Genomic DNA, 21,362 nt, shown 5'->3' with positions numbered 1-21,362 from the left:
ACAAATTTTGTTTTTCAATTTTCCATTCTTTTTATTATATAACCTAACTTGTTGAAAAAGAAATTTTTATTTAAGTTTAACACTTTTAGTAACAGAAGCTTTAATTCCAGACATTTCACCTCCATATCTTGTGGTTTCTCTTCGAACTTCACGAACCTAAACAAAAAAGAATGATACAAAATGGATTTTAAATTAATTTTGATACATACAGCTCCTTTTCTACGAATTTTAGCTTTCCTAAACTTATTTCGATGTTTAACTCTCGGATTTCTTTGTTCTTTACGTCTCAGTGGTGTTAAACCTTTATTTTTAGCCATTTGATATGTTATAGCGCGTTTTTCGCCTAAAATTTCTTCATGTTCTTCCTTTTCTTCATCTTGATCTGAATTATTTTCATTTGAATCAGATTCATCAACAAATTTAACCGATTTTTTAATATTTTCATCACATTCCTCATTTAAAATATCTTCCTTTAATATTGATTTCTTATTTTTCAAATTTGCTAAAAGTTTTAGTGTTTTAGGTTTCTTTTCAACCTTTTCTTTTTCATTGAAATCCATTTCAAGTAAAGCTTTGATTTGATCTTTAACAACTTCCTCAAATACAGATTCCATTTGTGAAAGATATTGTCGATATTGAAATAATCTTTTTACTATGGGGTGATGTTGAAGAGGTGTTTTTGTTGATTTTAATAACAAATACATAGAAATATTCGAGAAGTAACTAAAATTAATAAAATGATTAAATAATTAACTAGGTAATTAAACATACTTTAAAATTAGGTTATAATAAGTTGTAATGAATTCCACAGCATTCGATGACTTAATTTTACACTCCTTTTTTAGTTTTATAACTGGACCTAAATAACTTGTTATAATTTCCATTTTATTTTTAAAATCATCGATCAATTCGAAAAATTCGGGTGATTCTTTTTTTAATAATTGCAACTTTTGCCTTTGAGATAATTTACTTATATCCGTTTTAATTACTTCTTCAATTTTATCCTTAGCTTCACCCTCACTTTTTTTTGCAAATAAATCCAAAGAAAAATCGCCTTCATCTAATTGTTGAACTAATTGCTTTTGTAAATTTCTAGCCTCTTCTTCTTCAACCTCAGCCAACACAGCATCTTTTCCTTGAAATCCCCCATAATCTTGATCGACGTAATCAGCCCAATAATAACTTTTTTTGTCTTTTCCCCAAGCTCTTACATCGGGGAGATAATTGTCATCATCTTGACCTTCCACATCACTTAAAGCTATTGAACTATTATCACTATCTGTACCAACTCCATATACTTCATTCTAATTATTTAAAAAATCGTATATAAAAGGATTAATAAAATAAAATAAAAATTTTTTTAGGTTATGTTTACTTACTTCAGAGTCTGAGGAATCCCGTTTGCGATTTCTTACTTTATTAAGTAAAATTTTTTCATTTTCTGCATAATCATCGTCTGAATCTGAAGTTTGATATTCTTCATCCGACATTATTTTAAAAGAATTAATATAATAATAATTACACGTGCTTTGAGGTTAGAATAATTATTGACGTTTATGTCATTTATTGACACTAGTTAGAAGTGTTGCCAACTTAATTTAATTTCACATTTTGAATTTATAAATTATTTTGATATTTTATAAATGTTTAAATTATCAATTTTGTGAACAACTAAATCAATAACAACTATCGCTAGAACTAACTCTGGACATTACGACATCTAGCAAAAACATCACATGATTCCACCCAAAATATTTGCATTTTAATAATAAAAACATAAATGTTGAATTATTTTAATATTTATTTAACAAAAATCTAACATTTCATTATTACAAATATACATTTATTTAATTTTGGACGGCATAAATCATATCCTTTGTTCTTTATTAAAAAACGTGTAAAAATGTATCATTATATACTTAAAAAAATCTTATTGATTATAAATTGTAACACAAAATCGTTGTAGATAATAACATCGTTATAGAACAAGAAAATCAACTTAATTAAACAAGATTATCTATTTTTTCTAAATCTATTATATTAAAGTTTTTAATGATTTTGAAATATGTCTCATGATATGTGAAGGTACAGCTTCCACCATAGCTTTATGAAATTGAATGTGCCTAGATAAAAGACCCAACATCATCTTCGCATGTTTCCTAAAATCAGAATATCTTAATATACAAACTTTCTTAATAACATTGTTTTTACCTTGTTTCCAGACTTCCTTCAGTTAACATATTTGCGCCAGTTAATAAAATCTTATCTCTAGTGTCTTTAGGAAGTTGAAAAAACTTTTCAGGTCCGAGTCGATGGCATAAGGCACAAAGAATCCTTATTGAAGCACATCTAACGATTGCGTTTTGATGAGTACTTCCTTTGGATGTGACTACAGCGACGACTTTTGGTGGTGAGAGATTTGCTGACATGTCATCAAGAGCTGTATTAGCGTCACTTCTTAAAAATTTGTTGGTATCTGCTGTTCTGTGAAGAAGAGGTATTGCTAATTCTTCAATTTCCACTTCCATGTGTTTTTTGCAAGTTCGAAAAAGTTCTGAAGCGGCAGTACATGCATTTCTGGCCACTTGAGAACGTAAATTTTTAATATGTTTACTCAAACCAACACAAATTTGATGTAAATTTGATTCAACGGTTGTTTGATGATGACGAACTAATTTAATCAAGTTTTGAAGACCTTTCATAGTTATTTCCCACTCTGAGCTATCTAATTGATTCAGAGTTTCCATTAAAGATTCTTTTGGTTTTGTAAAAGGAGTTGATGGGTCAAAAATTGTTTTCTTTTCTTCTGGCGGTGTTTTAAATGTTTTTATCGAACGTTTTCTACTAAGTTTTCTTTTTGTGCAAACCATCTTTGTTGGAGTTTTTTCTTGGATGACTTCTTGAACAACTTCTATTTCTTGAAAATCAACAACTGAACCTGGCAAAGAAGTTTTTGTTGACGATATTGGAGTATCATCGAAAGTTTTAAAATGTTCGTATGTTTTGTTTATCGTCGGAGCGGAATTTATTGTTTTTCTAGCCATTTCTGTACTTGTTAAGATATCAGCTTCTGACTTCGATAATAATTTTCTTTCGCCAAACGCTTGATTTGCTATAAAATCTAAATCCTCTAAACTATTCACCGTTGATTCTCTCCTTAAAATTTTTTGCTCATACTTTTCAACAACTTCAACTTCAAGATCGTCTTTTAAAACATTTTCTAAAACTTGACTTTCTAAATCATCCTCATCACTAACAATTATATCTTTTTCGTCTTTTTGGGATTCTTCTTCCGGCGATGAAACCCTTTCAACAATTTCCCCAAACTCTTTAGAAGTCTCGAAATCAACGCTATCGAATGACGGATAATGTTGTACTGGCGCCGATTTCGTTTTAAGACTTTCACAGTAATTACTATCGATTACAGTAAAATTTTCGTGATGTATCGAAGGTGTGCCAATGCGGATAAATCGTTCTGATTGGCTCGATTTCGATCTGGGAGCGTCTCCTGCATGATGATGGTCGAAAATATCAGGTAAAAGAGGTTCAGTTGGTGGGGTAAAGTAACCAGAAGATTCCGAACCTGACGAAAAAGGCTTTTTTGCAATAACTGGACGAGTTGGAACATTATTTGAGAGTTTATCGCTGATTGTATCTGTCGATTGAAGTTTTGAACTGAAAATAAAAAAGAAATAAATATTATAATCGAATATTTACTAGCTATGTCGATATGAAGCAATTTTAGTGATATACAAAAACAACTTTACAAGTTCTACCAAATGAGCAAAGAACTGAACATGTTGGTTTTTACTGCTAAAACCAAATGCATGGTGATAGCAATAAGATGCAAGTTGGTCGTTGAAAACTCATCGAGCAGGTCATGCAGTTTGTCTACCTGGGCATACAAATTTCCAGCTTCAATGATCCTGTTAAAGACCTAAGATCACAAACCAATAAGGCAGCAGCAATATCAGTAGCCTTAAGAGACATTATTTGATCTAACAAATACATGAGAACAAAGTTACATAAGACAAATACAAAGTTCCCTATATTGGGAATATCAATAATGGATAGAATCAAGAACGACGACATCAGGGATGGCGGGACAGTTGGCACTCTACGTCCCAGGACATAACACGGAGGAAAAACCAGATAAATTAAACAGCCATAAGAAGAAGAAGAGGAATAACAGGCAAAAATCTAATTCAATCTAAGAGGCGAAGTGTAATCTGACCACCAACAGAAAGTCTGTGAGTATATTAAAGTAAATGATGGAGGAAGCTTTGTTATCTCTGCTGTTTTGGATGCGATCGGGTTATTATTCGGGCGAATTTTTGTAAATGCAAGTTATCGCGAATAACTTAGTAACATTTTCTCCAACCCATTACTTTTAGACAACAAGATAGTACTTTCTGTCGATGATGGTTATGTACTACTATTGTACTACGCAAGTAAATTTCTGGAAAAGTGTTAGAAAAGCTATAACGTCGAAGAGAATGTCACAATCGATGAAATGCGAATCTGAAAATGTTGATGCAGTGATGAAGTTTGATTGTCTACAAAATTAGCCTTCATTTTTTGCAAGTTCGAATAACCTCTAGGGAGAATTAGAGCCAGACAAAGTCAACATGCACATACATTCGAAGTCTTGTCAATTTTTTATGCAGATCTCCTTTTGCTCGCCATTGGAGGGATTCCAAGGTTCGTCTCTTTTTAGATATAAGCTCTTATGATATGGAAACATTATTATCAGACAGAAATTTAGCTTCTGTTTGGATCCCTTTCTTCTAGTTCAATAGGAATTTGGTCAATCCCCTCAGATTGTTATGAAAATTAGTTGGGTGTCGATTTTAACAGATCATGCTAAAATTCAGATGGAAAAGCAACTATAAGGAATCTGCTGCAGGCATCTATTTGCTTTATTTGTCAGGTTGCAAGTAGTTTTCTTTTGTTAGGCTTTTTCAAGAAACCGTTGCTGATAAATTAATGATCCACCTAAGTATTTTCTTATAATCAGATAAATATCAGTTCCAAACCATCCACAAAGCTGACAACTGCATGTAGATGTTTTTGCGCGTGATTTCTATGTTATGGCTAAACTGACAAAATGAGGTTGTGAGATTATAAAATGGACTATTTATGAAATCTTACGTGTCATTATTATAAGGTATAACAGCAACAGATATAACCGGAGTAGTTTTTACCCTTTCTTTTTCCTCGCCCAATAATTCACTAATTTTTTTTGGCAAAAAACAACAACACCACGGCGGATTCCATAATTTTTTTTGATCACCACTGTCATTATCATTTACGCCCCAAAAATTACCACCAACGTTCGTACTCCAATTACAAATCATTGCACCCCCATTATTTAAATTCACCACAAATTGATTTTTTAATTATAAATTATCATATAAAACCGGCAACTTTGCGAAATTTAACGATACTTTCGGTGTAATTTGAAGCTCGTGTAAAGCTTTTGTGTCACGTTGAAGTATGCCGGTCGCATTGATTGCTTGACCTAAGGTTCCCCACTCCATCCACGCTCGGTCATTCAGCGTGTTATCGACTTTGCCGACGAATAAAGAACGTAAGGAGAGAAAGGGGTTTCAAAAAAAAAAAATTGGGGGGAAAAAACTTAGACATGCGTGACTCAAAGAGGTTAATTACCGCGTTCTTATTATTTTTTTCGACTAATCAATCACTTTTTTTTAACCCCAACAAATAAAAGATATTAGGAGTAATTCTCCGAATATCATTTTCAATTTTTTGTGTTTTCTTTGAATTGCAAATTTTACTTGTGCGTTTTCTTTAGAATAGTAAATGATTGATAATAGTGATGTGAAACGACCTTGATAGTAACCAAATGTTAGTTCCCATCGGTGGGTGGTTAAAAAGTCTTTCCCGTGCGAATAAAAAATGGGGTGAAAAAATGAATTGATCGATTTGGAACGCATTTATGTACGAGAATGTAGGGCATTGTTAATTAAAGTGGGGTTAAGTAAAAAGTTTTATTACTATGAAAGATTGTTAGTTCGTTTTTACATCTAACGGTATTAAAATCATGTTAAAAATTCCTAACAATGTGACAAGTAATGATTCTATTAATTCTTACTCCATTTAAATGACAAAACAATTCTTTCTAGAATGTTCACCGTTTCGTTTATCATTTCCCGACACCCGCATTTAAAAAGAAACCGTTACCCCTTTCGATGTGACTTTGTACTCGACATGCAAAGGTTATCAAGATAATCCCGTATTCATAATATGTTAAAAAAAGAATTAATAGAAAAAAAAGAATTAATTAAGTTGTTATTTTTAACTCACTTGTAATATTGCGATGTTACAAGAGGTCCTTTTGATTCATTTTGTCGCGTTCTTATTTTAAATCTACAATCGGTGTTGATTGGTACTGGAATTCCAGAAAGGACATCGCGTTTCCAAGCATAATTACTTCTCATAGATGAACCTAAAATATAATTTATTTAATTTATATTTATAATTTTTATGTTAATATTTATTTTTTACCCGATGTTGAAGACGATTCGGAATGTCTTGAATAACGCCGATCATTCGGTAACAATTGATCGGAAGAAAGACTTTTATGAAACTTTTCATTATTGAAAATTCTTGTATTTTTACTTTCATCGTTTTTATAAAACCTGTCATTTTCAAAGCTATTCTCTAAACTTGAATCGTAACCTTTTTTTGGTGGAGAAAATGACCTTCCTCGGTTGTGCCGAATATTTACGTCGTGTTCAGTATTGGTTTCTTTATTGCTTTTTGATATTCCATTGAGGGATGATTCGTATGATTGAGATGATTCAGGTTGGATCACAAAAACAGGACGTAAAGAACCTAAATAAAAGATTATTACATTATGTAAATTTAATCTTATAAATATCTATTTTGTTTTTGTTGGCAACAACAAGACTAAGAATGCGTTGTAGCACTGATTATAATCAGTCGAGTTTTCTGATAAAATGAAAAGTTTTTGAATTTGAGAATCAACATCATTCGAACTATTCGATGAACAAAGATATATTATTGTAGCTATAATTTTATACAACTCATTTAGTTTTGAATCTATTGGAGTAATCTGGAACTTCTTATTGCAACCCAACCCAGTTTTGTATTTTAACAATGGTTTTTTGTCCGTGGTCACGACTTAAGTACTCGCATAAAGATAATCTCCTTTCTTGTCAAAGCTCCAAATGAATTTCACTTCGCTTTTTACCCCTGCGGTATATTCAATCTTAATACGGTTATTTTTTAGAAGCCTGTTGCTTGATTTCAACTTGTTGTTTGAGGTACTAAGATAATCGTGATCCAATAACTGCAATATTCTCCAAAAACTTCACTACTGCTATGTAATCTGATCTACAGCAATATTCAAAGGAAAATTGAAAAATGAATATGAATGGAATAGCGTGAGATTAAAATCATTTGATTAAGATTATGTTAATGAAATTGTTTAACAAAGATTTGATCTTTTAAAATCACAATAAAATAATTCACTTTTAAAGTCATTATTTTTATGCAAAAATTGTAATCCTAAAACTGACTCTAATTCAGTGGCCGCTGAAAGCATCTGCATATTACATTTTGATATGCATCATTAAGTTACCACCAGCAGTGATAACAAGAATCAGAACAAGCGCAGAAATTGACAGAATCGTAACTAAGAATAACTTCATCATCTCTTGAGAAGTTGGGAACTTGAGAATAAAATGTTTAGGGTGAACGAATGTTTTTTCCAAAATATATTATCTTGAATAGATAACACGGTTCTCCGTGTTATACGGAGAACCGTGTTATCTATTCAAGAAGGTGAGGTTTAGGGGTGATATTCACTCTATTAACATTAGAAATAGAAACTTGATAGCTCCTCCAGCCCATAGGACAGCTTTGTTTGAGAGATCTTTTAGCTATAACATTTACTTTAAATATAATAACCTGCCGGTAGAAATTAAAACTAAGGGTGTAGTGGCGTTCAGACGTGCTGTTTTCCTCTTGCTCTTCAATGAGCAATAATTTAAGTTACTTTATGGCGTGGACTTCCCTTGCAATGAGTCCTTGTGAATTGAGTTGTGAATGATATGGAATTGATACGGAATTTTTTTTTTTTTTTCTTTGTTCCTTTTCTTGCGGAATTAATTAGGCTTAAGTAGGTTTAGTAATAGTTTTAGGCCATTATTTTTACTGTTACTTTTAGTTTCTGTTCATTCTTCATCTTGGTTTCTTTTTTTTTTTCTTTAATCTTCTTAATTTGCAAGGTTCAGTATAAGAACAGGGAGTGTCATTGGCACTCATCTGAACTGCACCTTGAGGTTCTCCAATGATTAAGTATTTAGTTTTTTAATTAAGTATTTAGTTTTTTGATAAGTTGTATTACATTAACATATGGTTTATTTGTATTATTTGTATTATTTTATTGGAGAATAAAGGCGATTATTATTATTATTATTATTATCTTTCTTTTGCAGTATTTAGACCTGATAGCAGTATCTAGTCTTCAGAAAGCAGTATTTAGTCTCCACAAAGCAACTTTAGACTTTAGAAGACAGTATTTGGTGTTACAGATGCTGTATTTAGACCTGTCGGCAGTATCTAGTCTTCAGAAAGCAGTATTTAATCTTCCAGAGCAGTATATAGTCTTCTGCCAACGTTATGTATGTTTTGTTCTTGATACTGACAGCTACTTCTTTTTGGGTGTCTATCATCATCTTTTTGGGAGCCTCTTATTATCTAAACGGATCTTGTACCACCCGGTAACTCATTTCTGCAGCTGTTACTTTGCTTTTGTGCTTATCCTGCATTGCCAAAGTTTCCGTATTGGTGATTTCCTGTCCCGTGCAATAACAAGACAAGTCCATTGGTTTCTTGTTCATATTCTTTGCATTGTTCTATTGAACACATAAGTATTGCCATGAAAAATCATGTTTGGTTTATAATCAATTTTTTGTTTTCTTTGAACAGTAATTTCAGACTTCATGTGGACTTTGAACAATGTAATTCCTGTTTTTTTGCTGAAGTCTAGTTTATAACTATTGCAATTTCAGACTTTTTCTTGCAAATTAACCGCACTCCGCCCAAAATGCTTGGGGGGGGGGCGCCATTCCGGTTCCCGCACCCTGGCGCTTCATTTGCTAACGCCGGCAATAGACTTAGTTCTTAAGTTATAAGTACGTTTAAAGTTGCAACTACTTTAGAACCTAATTTAGCAAATCTTCACATTACCTATGAAATATTGTCCACTGCTCAATACTTCTTGAACGTAGTTCAACTTCTGAAACATAGTTCATTCGAGCATTAGTTATCTTGCTTTTACAATGTTAAAAGGTTTGACAACTGATACTATTCTCTTCTGCTCAAGTTATAGATATTATACGTTCTTTATTAAATTTGATTGATCATTTCTTTTTGCTTAGCATCACTATTTTTACTTTCCAGGAACTCCAACACAAAAAAGAAGTACATGAAACTCGCCCAAACATACACTTCTAGAGAGCCAAAGAACTACATCACCAATTAATATGGTTTCTTTTAAGTGTAATAGGTGTTGTTTCATAATTGCTGGGATATCAACAATAGCCACAGACAAGATGTTACTCGAAGGTATGTCAAATAAAATTGTTAAGATATATTTTCTTTCTGAAATTCTCTATTGATTAAGAATAAGCTTTGTATTTTTGCAATGTTGATTTATAAAGCTGAACCATCTCGTCAATTCCCCTTTTCACAGTGTTATTACTCAATTAAGTTCTTTTTCGACAATGGTGTACGGTTTGTTGAACTTTATAGTACTGAAATGCTGTAAGGAACGTTTTTGTTGTATTTAGATGCCGTCACCAATACTAATATTTCTAAGTTTGAATTATAAGTGTGACTATAAGAGATATATTATATTAGAGATATATTTGACTAAGTATAAGAGTGTCGCCGTTTGTTTCTGCGTTCTTGACACAATCCCCAAACTTCCTCTAGATAGCAGGAGTACACTGAACGTGTATGCTAAAGATATTGCCGTCTGTTCTTATACCCTTGTTTTTCGTCTTTCTCACCGATGCTTTTTGCTTCCGGCTTGCCCATAGCTAGAATCTCGAATTATTTTTTTATTAATAAGTAACTTGCTAACACATGATTGGGATATCGAATGGGAACAAATAAAATAAACATATTATGTTATGCAGCCGATACAGTACTACTTACTGTGGAATCAAAAGATGACCTTTATAAAATGTTATAGGCTTTTAATAAACAGGAAAACTGAACTTTTTAGACAAGACCAAATGCAAAGGAACATCGAACATCATCGAACAAACTATGTCATTCAAATACACTGGCAGCAAAATCACAAGTACGAGGGTTTTGGAAGATGAAGTGAGGAAACAAGTCAACAAAGCTGCCGCATCTCTGAAGTAATCTGGAAAAACACCTAAGTACAGATTGTAAGTTGAGAATATACAAAACATGTGTACGACCAGTGATGCCATCTGTTGTGGAAACAAGAATATCCAAGATGAAGATCCTAAGAGCAATAACTGGGTAAGAGCCATAAAAGAATAGTGCAAAACAGATGGCGTAGTAAGATGGACAACGAGAAGAAGAAGAGAATGAGACGAGTACGTCAACCGGATGGGTCCCGACAGAATAGTCAAGATTGTGAGAAACAACACACCACACAGAAGAAGACTTATAGGATAACCTAAACAATGCTGCGAGACAGTTGGCACTCAACACCACAAGAAGTGCTAAGGCAGGGAAACCGAAACTAAACAGGCGATACGCCTCCTGAAAGAAGATGATGAAGAAGAAGAAAAGAGAAGAACTACAAATATGCCTTAATACTTATTACAACCAAAATACGAGTCAAAATATATTTTAAATAAACTGACCAGTTAAAGCACAAGAAAATCTTTAAAAGTTTCTACGCACTAAATTAATGTATCCTCAAAATCAAAAAAATTTCATGTTTACCTTAAAAACTCTTTTTGTCTACTCGTACAATCTCAAACTTACCATTGACTTGATTAACTTTCTCTGGATTAACATATAAATTTCCTGGATCTATCGCCCATATTTGCGGTTGTAAATTTTTGTGAGATTCATCCTAAAAAAATTAATATTAACTTAAAAAAAAAGGTGCGCAGGCAATAAAAAAATTACTCCTAAAGATTCGCGTTTTTACGTAAAAATATTGACTTACAGTAAAAATTTGGTTTAAACTCACTGGTTTTAAAGTAAACAATCTGCATAAAAGCATTTTACAACGAATTTTTTACACTTTTCGGTTACATTTTGGTCTTAAAAAAATGTTCTATCGCGTTCTACGGCCTTCGCTACACAATGTCACTCGCAAATTTACACGAATCGATTGAAGGGGAGAACAAACGGTGCTATTCCGTGACCGGATGACGTCATAAATAAATTTACTAAGAAAAAAAATGTTGTTATAGATCAAAAACGTAATTGATTAGATTTGCAAAATAAGTTCTAAAATTACAACCGCTTTTTCTTGTACTAATTTAGTTTTTAGAGACATAACTAATACGTTTTTTGCTACTTTGTTGAATCAATAATTACTTAGTAACTATCAATTGAGAATGATGAGAATCGTTAAATAAGAAATAATCATTTTTGCTAATGCAATTAAATAAAATTACCCTATATTCGTGCGAATTCCAATCAATATCGTCAATACCCCTCTCATTAAAATCTATATGGTGTTTTTTGTGTATCCAATAGTTAGCTTTTTCTTCGTTAGATGACTCTGATTTCCTTTCAGAAAAACTTTCTTGGTAACTTTCTGGAAAACTTTCAACAGCTTGCAAAGCTTTTCTTTGTTCCAACGATCCATTTATATTCGACAAAAAATTTAATTCCGTTTGACCCAAAGGTGTCGAATATCGTATATTTCCATCTAAATCGATAGCCGGAAGTTGTTTTCGTGATAATCTCGTTCGGATAACTCTTAATAATTGATCATTATCAGGATAATTTTGAAAAATGGTTGTTGCTATATCCAAAACCATGATAGTTGAGCTTAGTTGAGATAAAGCTGCTGTCGTTTCTAAAGCTGCTTGGCGAACTTTTCTTTTTTTATCCTTCAATAGTTTTAATACCGAAGATAAACAATTAGGAATGTTAATTTCAGTACTTGGAAAAATTCGTGTTATGGCCATTAAAATTTGTAAAGCACCCTCTCGAACCTAAACAAATTTTTTTTTATTAAAAATTAATGATTAAAGTATTTTTTAATTTTACCTTGCTACTTTTTGCTGTTAAAATTGAATCTTCTAATAACGAATCAATAAGAAATTTTGATGGTAACCTATTGAGTATAATTAAAGCTAATCGTACTCCAAGTGGGCTTCCTGTTCGACTTAAATTATAAATGATTGGTTGGATTTTGTTTAAAATTGCATCTTCGGTAATGTTTCCAAAAATATACGTTAAAATTTGCTGGAATTAAAATTAACCTAGATTTTACCGTTAAAAAAGAAAATCATCGTTGATATCCTTGGAAAATTACGCCACCCTCCAAGGACCAACCTCGTCCATTATTACATAATAGCATATTGAATAAATTTTCTACACCGCGCGCGGGGATAAATTTGCAATTTAAATCCCCTTAGTGCCGCTTTGCGACCAAAGCAACAACGCGATACGAATTTTTTTTTCTAAAGTTCCAGTTCGATATTTTGTGTTTCCTTCCTTTTAACGTCACGTTCTGATTTCCACGTAGTTTTTAGTAAACAAAAATTTATGAAAATTAGGATAATTAGGCATGAAAGAATTCGTTAATATTTATGAAGAGAAAAAATTCGTAATTAATTATGTATTCGTATTGCTATTTTTACAGCCGTGTTATATGAGTATGATTAATTACTTTTACAGACCTCTGATATCGATTGAAGAATAGGTTGTTGTTCGGCATTAAAAAGAATGTTAAGTAATGATGGTAATTTATCTGATATTGAATCTAAAACTGTTTTATCTTTTAAAACTTTTAATAATTCTTCTAATCCATTTTTCTTCGCAATCACATCGTTCTAAAAGAAATAAAATTAGAATTAGAGGAGGAGGTTTGATCCATATCGACCAATTTTTATATAACGTGAATTAAAATAAAAATCCAATACTTTTTCTGGTCACTATCTATTTAATGTCTTACCAGTTTCGGCTTACGCCATCATTAGGGATGATTTATTTATTTATTTATCTCAACTGCAGCAACTCATATTCCAAGAAATGGATTTATTACGAATTTTTAAAACTTAATCGGCGAAAATTGTAAAATTCAAAAAAAATTGTCGATCATTTCAAAAATTTTTTTCTCAAAAACTAAAAACGATTTTTCAAAACGGCTTGTTGCATTAAAAAGAGGATACTTTAATTAATAATTGGTGATATTTCCACAAGAATCCTTCAAGAAATAAATTGTATAGCGAATTTTGAAAATTATCGATGACAATTGCAACATCGAACATTTTATCAAAACTTCAAATATTGTTTTCTCAAAAACTAAATGCTATTTTTCAAAACGGGTTCGTTCATTGGAAAGAGGACACCTTTATTAACACTTTGGGAAATTTTCATACTCATATTCCAAGAAATTGATTTTATACGAATTTTTAAAACTTAATCGGCGAAAATTGTAAAATTTTAAAAAATCGTCGATTATTTCAAAAATTTATTTCTTAAAAACTAAAAGCGATTTTTCAAAACGGGCTGTTGCATTAAAAAGAGGATACTTTAATTAATAATTGGTGATATTTCCACAAGGATCCTTCAAGAAATGAATTTTATAGCGAATTTTGAAAATTATCGATGAAAATAATTGAAACATCGAGAATTTTATCAAAACTTCAAATATTGTTTTCTCAAAAACTGAAAGTTATTTTTCAAAACGTGTTGGTTCATTGGAAAGAGGACACATTTATTAACACTTTGGAAAATTTTCATACGCATATTCCAAGAAATGGATTTAATACGAATTTTTTAAACTTAATCGGCGAATTTGCAAAATTCGAAAAAATTATCGATCATTTCAAAAATTTATTTCTCAAGAACTAAAAGCGATTTTTCAAAACGGCTTGTTGCATTAAAAAGAGGATACTTTCATTAATAATCGAAAGTGATAACAGCGATAAACCTGATATAAATAAAGTTGTATTCAATGAAAAAAGTCCTATTGGGGTTGAACTTGATTATTATCTGCAGTATCCAACACCTAAAAGAGATACTAACTCCTGCGAATGGTAGAGTACTAAGTAATACGTTTTTAATATCCGGCCAAATATCAGGGTAACTATCCGGTATCCGGCCGGATTTTAAAAAATGGCCGGATATCCGTTCCACCACTAATGAACACCTATAGAACCGACAAGCATTGGAGAATCACATTTGTTGGTCAAAAGTTTATAACAATAGAACAGATCCCCACAAAAGCGATGCTGAGAAGAAGTGCACGTTGATTCGTAATCAACATATTGAACGGAAAATTTAAAACAAAGGTACTTGAGGAATTGAGATTGAATACGCTCTAATTCTAGACTTATACGAGTGATACCGAGGATTCCAAACAACGCTGCAAAAGTTAAGTGTGCTGTAGACATGGGGAAAATAGAGATTTCTAATTGCATCAATATTGCAAATTAATTATAACTATCATAAAGTCTCTGATGATGGCGTAACTTGAAACTGGTAAAACATTAAATAGATAGTGACCAGAAAAAGTATTGGATTTTTATTTTAACTCACGATAAATAAAATTAGCTCAATTAATTCAAATATTGTTACACAAACGAATATAACGCATAAACATTGACAAATTATAACCCTTTCCGTGTTTATTAAAAAACTGTTTCGTGCCGTTTTCGTTTTAACCGCGAGACGTGCAGAGCGAAGTTTTAATTAACGGAAATGGAAGTGGAACAGGAAAGTGTTCGGTGTCGCTCTATAAAAAGCAAGTCGCTTTATTAAAAAAAGAATTCGATCACCTACAGGTTAATAAATTTCGTATTTTATCTTACATTTTAGAATTTTCATAAGAAACACTTTACGTGTTGAATTAACATTTTTCTTTGCCCCCTTTTATCAAACGGTAATAAAAAATGATCGTATCGTACGGTTTTATTCGGTTCACTAACCTCAAAAAAAAGGAAAAAAACGACCCTAATCGAAGTAATTATAGTGAAAAATTTAATCCTATTCACGTTTTGATAGAATATTGTATTACCTGAAAAGGTATTAACCCCAATAATTTCCTTTTATTTTTAAAATTATCGATTAATAAATATTTTTTAATATATTATATATTTTAAAAATTATCCCCTTAAATAACTGTAATTTTTTTTATTTATTGTGATATTCAAATCGACCTAAATATTTTTTCGGCTTAGCCATATTTATATGTGAATAATAATATTTGATAGAAGCGAGATTGTTGGGTTATTAGCTCACTTAGAGGGTTTTGAAAACTAGTTCATGTCGCGTGGGGTCTGAAAATGAAACCGTCACGGAAGTCTGGCCGGACACGTGAATGTTGTGTAGTGGTCACTGCCAACAACTACGTTGGCCAACAATGTAGAGAAGGAAGCTAAGTAGGTTAACAACCGGCTAATATGAAAATTAGTTAAGGTTAAAACCAGGCCAAACTCCATTTCAGTTAATTGTATTCACCAAAAAGAGGTTAGGAAATGGAACTAAATTGAAATGGAGAGGTGTCTTTTTGGACTGTTGTGTTTTACCTTGGGGGAAAGTTGTTGATTAATTTTTGCGTTATGACATATGACCTTTTTGGTCTCTACAAAAGGAAACGTTTAGATGATTTATTGCTTGTAAGAACGGTAGTTGATTTGCAAAATCGATTGTTTTAGAATTGTATTAAATAATAGTAGTACATAAGTTAAGGGTAGATAAATACATTAGAAAAACTTAAATGATTTGTTTTTCGTTGTAATCTTTGTAAATTTTAGTGATATTTATCAAGAATATAGAATATAATATAGACAAGAATAAAAAAAAGTAAATTTGTCAAAATCTCGCTCATTGAGTGTATTTTGGACACAACATTCTAGGATTATATTGTATGCCATATGCAGTTCTTATTATATGTGGGAGATGTTCTAAAAACTTTGGTAATGACTCTTTTAGAAAAACCCAACCCAAATATTTAATTAAAATTGATTTGTAATGTGATTTTTAAATATCGCATGAGTACATAAGATGGATACAGAACAGTTTCTGGTAATTGTAATAAGAACTAACGAAGAAAACGTAAAAAAATGTTGTAGCAAGAAGTGGTGGCGAATAATTCGGAACGTCGAATAAACCACGTGCTCAAACAGCACTAATGGACGAAATGTAAAAGTATGGATTGATGATGGAATTTGAAACCTGAGATGTGGTCTTCTTAGTAGCAAACAAAATCAAAACCAATGTCTTAGATTTGCAAGCACTCGCTTCTTTAACCATTTAAGCATCTTAACGAGACCTTTTCGCTCGACTTATGCGTTCCGTTTTGCGCTAACTTGAGATAGAAATAAAAAATTATTACTTTTGCGAATTCCAATATGGGTATATAGGGTCTTCACTAATATATACAGGGAACCATTATATAGCCATTTGCCTGTGTCAACGCAAGTGGTAATGAAACTCATAAAACCATTATTGAATAAAGGTTACTGTATAACAACAATCATACATGGTACCAATGAACTAGGACGAGAAATACCACATTAAACATACCCAAAGTTGTGATGGATTATAATTTTACAATGGGAGAGTAGACCAGCAGCTTTCGAATTATCCAATAGCTAGAAGGCGACGAAAAAGAGACAACAAAATGATTCTTTTACATAATGGAACAGGCACTTTGGAATGTTTTTGTTTTGTACACAAAACAGATAGTTTCGATTATAAATTATCGATGAGTATATAAAAGCGTGCCATAATCCTAAATTGTTGTCAAAAGTAAAAGCCTAAACCCATTACGATTAATCGAACGTCACTTCTTGAGTGCCAATTCCAAGTACTGAGAAAAATGAGCGCCCACAAAAAGATACGCTGTGTGTTATTGAAGACGTGCCTCGGGAAAAAGTGAAAGATACTAAAATAAAAACCACTTGACCACTTTTTGTGGAAAACCCTACCTTTAAGTGGTCGACCTAACATTGATAAACATATACTGCCTCACAGATTAACAGGAGGAAGAGACGAAGGAATAATCAGTTAATAGGAAGAATATTATAAACCACCAACAAATGATATTATAACAATTATTATGGGTGATATGAATGCCAAAATAGGCAAAGAAGAATAGTTCCTGGAAACAATAGGAGGGTACTCGCTGCATGAACTTTGCCGCTAGTAAAAATATGTTTGGAAGCAGTAGAGCAAGTAGAGGTACGGAGTTGAAAGTAACATATGGACGTTAAATCCAAGAAGATCAGCGTGCCGTGGATATGACCAAAATCTAGTTCAAATTAAATTCAGATGTAGAATATCTAGAAACAATGAAAACCGCGGGAAAAGAGAAATTGGTCGTTGAGAACCTAAAACTTCTGGAAGTTAAAGACTGGTTTGCACGAAAAACTCAAAAACTAATACAAGAAGAGCAACTATATCAACCAGCAGAGGACCATTAAAAAGCAATTAAAACAACAAGTGAGGAAGCAGCAATGGCGATAACAGACAACGAAAAGAGGAAGAAGAGAGCAACTTGTTTTGATGAATACTGCAAAAAGGTGATGGAAGAAAGAAACACAGAGAATAGGAGGACAGAAAAATTATGGATATACTGTACAGAAGCAAGAAAAAGAAATATGAGAACGATCTCATTAAAAAAATGAAGGAGACAATGACCCAAGAGGTGCATATAGATACTTGAAAAGCATAAAAAAGGGATTTAAACCTAGAACAAATATTTGTAGAGGCGAAAGGGAACAAATGGAAGCTGATCCTCAAAAGATAAAAGTCATCCAGAAATAATTTGTCATTTTTCCAAACACTACTTGTAACGCAAGATGAACCTTAAATCAGGCAAGATGTAAATCTGAGGTTGAAGTGAAACAGAGGACAGGCTACTAATACTACTTAGAAGAAGTCAAACAAGCAAATTAAAGCCTAAAATAATAACAAGGCTATAAGAAAAAATAGGCTTCGACATATCCTGGCCACAAGACATAAATGTTCGTAGCCTGGGTTAGCTACGAGCCTGGGTGATCTTGTTATGTAAATAATTACTGTATACTAAGGCTATGTAATTATATTTCTGAAGGCCTAGGGAGATAGAAGCCGGAATCATCATTAATGTTTTCTAGACATAATGAACATTAAAAGTTTCAATTGAAAAAACTCGGTTTTAATTTTCATAAATATGATTAGGATGGTATATTAAACCACAACGCACAGTTTTTATGCCGGTTATGTTAAAGTTGCTAAGTGTTACGTTGAGTTAATTGTAAATTACTCACCCTTAGTTGAATATCATGCATAATTCTTTCATCTATTAACCCAATCCTTTCACAAATTATTTTTTCACCCTCGCTTCCGGAACTAGAACATGTTAAATCCCCTGATTCCCTTGTTGCTATTGATGAATCGAAATCTAAAGTATTACTTTCATTTGAAACATTGTTACAAACATGAAAACTATTGTAATAATTCACAAAAAACGATTTGTCTTCAATTGCATCATCCGCAGTACGAATTTTTCTTTCATGTAAACTCGGAGTTTTTTCCAATAAAACATCATCGGCAGTTGTTAAATGGCGTTCTTTTTCTTTTAATTCTATTTGTTTCAATTCAAATCTTTTCAATTCTAACTGTTTTAATTCTAATTGTTTTAGTTGTGACTGTTTTTCATCATCTTTTTTTTGTTTTCTTTCAGGACTTCTCGTTAAATTATGAAATACTTCGATTTCATTATGAACAGGTATTGGACTATATCTATCCATATTTTTTGTGGTTTTTTTGGGTGGAGATAAACTTCTTGGCGAAGATGTTCTTGATGATAACGAAGCTTTCGGTGGTGACAAATTTCTTATATTTTCATCTAATTTTTCTTTATTTGGTTTAAACTCTAATGCGGGAAATTTATTTTTCTTTGGGTCATCTTTTAATTTTTTTTCATTTTCTTCTTTGACCTCGATAATTTTGGATCCAATTGTTTTACCTCTCACCAATTTTCTTGGGTGTTCCTCTCTTCTTGTATTTTTTGTATTAGGTTGATTCACCTTAATTTTAATGGTTTTAGTGATTTGTTTTTGGTTGTAATTTTTATTTTTTGGAATCCTCGATAAATTAGGACTTGATTTGTGTAATTTTTTTGATGGAATTCTTTTTGGGCTGTTCGGTTCAGAGTTTGGGCGGCTTTTTGAAGAAATTAGAACGGGAATATGACTTTTATTTAATAATTTGGTGCTAGATTTGTAATGAATTTCAAGTAAAGGTTTAGATTTAGATGATTTTTCATCGACTTCGTCGCTTTGTTGATTACTATCTGAATCTGGTGTTCTCATTTTAACGATTTCACCGCCAAAACGAACTCTTCTAGGTGTTTTTCTCCATGATTCATAATCATCATCACTGTCGTCAGCTAAAACTTGAAATGTTCCTATTCCTCTAAAAAATAAATAAAACAGCATTGATATGAAATAAAATAAAGCGTTCTTACCTATTTTCACTATCGCTGTTATCGCTTGAATCAAAATAATTATTGTTTTTACTCTCCTCGTGGATTTTCATTGTAATTGCTTGCCCTTCGTCTAATTTTATTTCAGTTTCTAAAATGACTTTATCAACTTTTTTATTATCTTCAATTTCCTCGGAAAGAAAGTTTTGGTTGTGATCACTCCAAATTTGTTTATTTTCATAAATATCTGGAATAAAATCGCAAACTGTCGGTTCTGGAAAATTGTATAACTCGCAGAGCATCTCAAAATCTTTCTTCGATTTATGTGCGTCTAAAATTTCGTTGAATTTTTTGTTTCCAATAACGCTTTTAATTCTGACTAATGAGCGAATGATGGTTTCTTGGTGAAGAATATTTTCTAATTTTTCTAATAAGACGTGAATTAAATATCGCAAAGCTTCTATCGATATCTTATTTGTTATTAAAAATGGTACAGCAATGATTATTCCTAAAGTTATGTTTGGGTTAACTTTATTTATAACCGATTTTTCGATTCCTTTATGAATAAGTTCTCGAATTATTAAAGTGGGTTTACTTGTGTGATTTACATAAGTTTTTAAAGCATCTATTGCCGCTTTTCGAACTGCCGGACCAATATGACCCAAGTTCCGAACGATTTCGTTCAAAGTTTCATCAATATTAGCATCTAATTCTTCAATTTTTATTACGGGAATGATATCTATCAAAACTCTAAGAGAATGTTGGCGAACTTCCCATTCCGGATTTCTTAACTTCTGAGTTACAAGATTAAAAAAAATCGAAGCATCTAAGTTTTCTAAATAAATCAAAAAAGAAAAGAATAATCAAAAAATAATTGAAATTTTAAAACTTTACCTGGAAGTTTTTTATGTTTAATAACATATTCCCATAATTGAGTTAAACAAATCTTATTATTAAAATTTGTTTCTTCAATTGAAGTTAAATCTTGATTAATATCCGTTGAAACAAAATCGGTGGAAGACTGTTCATCGCACTGCATTCTCAAAACAAGTCCATATTTCTAAAAAGTTTTCGCGTTCGTACGTCGGATTAAAAATATACCGAACTCCGCGTGCTTTGGCGTCCAAAGCTTTACTGAAACTCCCGTTTGAAAGCTTTTACTGTTAAAGCTGAACGGCCTGCAAAGAAATTACGCCGCCTCTGAATGTAATCGATAACATCGATTCGTTTTTCCATGAAAGCTTTCGTGAAACAACAACTAATTAGATTGCGAAGCGCGTCAACTTAGACACTCGCGTGTGATCTTTGTAGGTTTTGTTGAGACTTGTTCGACGATTGAATGATTCATAATTTATTTGAATACTCGACAAGAGCTGTCTTTCAAAGAAAATAAGTATTTTACGGTAAAATAAAAATGGGATCAAAATAAATTGAGTAAACAATTTAATAATTTCTACTTTTTTTATTATTAATATTATAATCTGATCGCTATTGATCAATGAATAATTTGATTCTATCCTAAATTACTACGGGTTCAAACTCAACCAAGGTTCTGATCAATAGGTCACCGCAGGTTCTGATAATTGAACTACACTAATTTGAACATGTAACCACTGCACAAGTAGGGTTTAGTCCTTTTTAATCTTCTTGTCAAATTGGTGTTGTCGAGGAGCTGGAGTTCTTCAGCATTCATGTGTTGGAGAAGTCGTTGTTAACGACG

The 21,362-nt window shown here is 31.9% G+C and overlaps 2 protein-coding genes and 1 long non-coding RNA gene across 3 annotated transcripts in view; 1 reads left to right on the top strand and 2 right to left on the bottom strand.

Annotated features, from left to right (window-relative positions):
- The window catches only part of LOC139431658 (uncharacterized), a 45,522-nt gene that overhangs the window by 180 nt on the left and 23,980 nt on the right, over window positions 1-21,362 (top strand). Inside the window, exon 2 of the long non-coding RNA XR_011641708.1 lies at window positions 9,454-9,618. This is a non-coding gene — a long non-coding RNA (uncharacterized lncRNA). The remainder of the gene's footprint in view (window positions 1-9,453; window positions 9,619-21,362) is intronic.
- Window positions 6-1,579, bottom strand: LOC111427526 (UTP3 small subunit processome component Sas10). The gene is made up of 4 exons (XM_023062719.2): window positions 1,380-1,579; window positions 772-1,304; window positions 210-723; window positions 6-156 (listed from the first exon to the last, which is right to left on the bottom strand). Exons 1-4 carry the CDS (start codon window positions 1,488-1,490, stop codon window positions 67-69), a joined length of 1,248 nt encoding a protein of 415 aa, XP_022918487.2. The 5' UTR covers window positions 1,491-1,579; the 3' UTR covers window positions 6-66.
- Window positions 1,784-20,757, bottom strand: LOC111427990 (uncharacterized). Its single transcript, XM_071199696.1, has 11 exons — window positions 20,537-20,757; window positions 19,685-20,477; window positions 18,483-19,632; window positions 12,903-13,055; window positions 12,268-12,465; window positions 11,667-12,212; window positions 11,023-11,113; window positions 6,529-6,858; window positions 6,328-6,469; window positions 2,212-3,675; window positions 1,784-2,159 (listed from the first exon to the last, which is right to left on the bottom strand). Exons 1-11 carry the CDS (start codon window positions 20,679-20,681, stop codon window positions 2,036-2,038), a joined length of 5,136 nt encoding a protein of 1,711 aa, XP_071055797.1. The 5' UTR covers window positions 20,682-20,757; the 3' UTR covers window positions 1,784-2,035.

Source organism: Onthophagus taurus, chromosome 11, assembly GCF_036711975.1.
Source record: "Onthophagus taurus isolate NC chromosome 11, IU_Otau_3.0, whole genome shotgun sequence".
NCBI lineage: Eukaryota > Metazoa > Arthropoda > Insecta > Coleoptera > Scarabaeidae > Onthophagus > Onthophagus taurus.
This window is presented reverse-complemented; position numbering and strand designations above follow the sequence as displayed.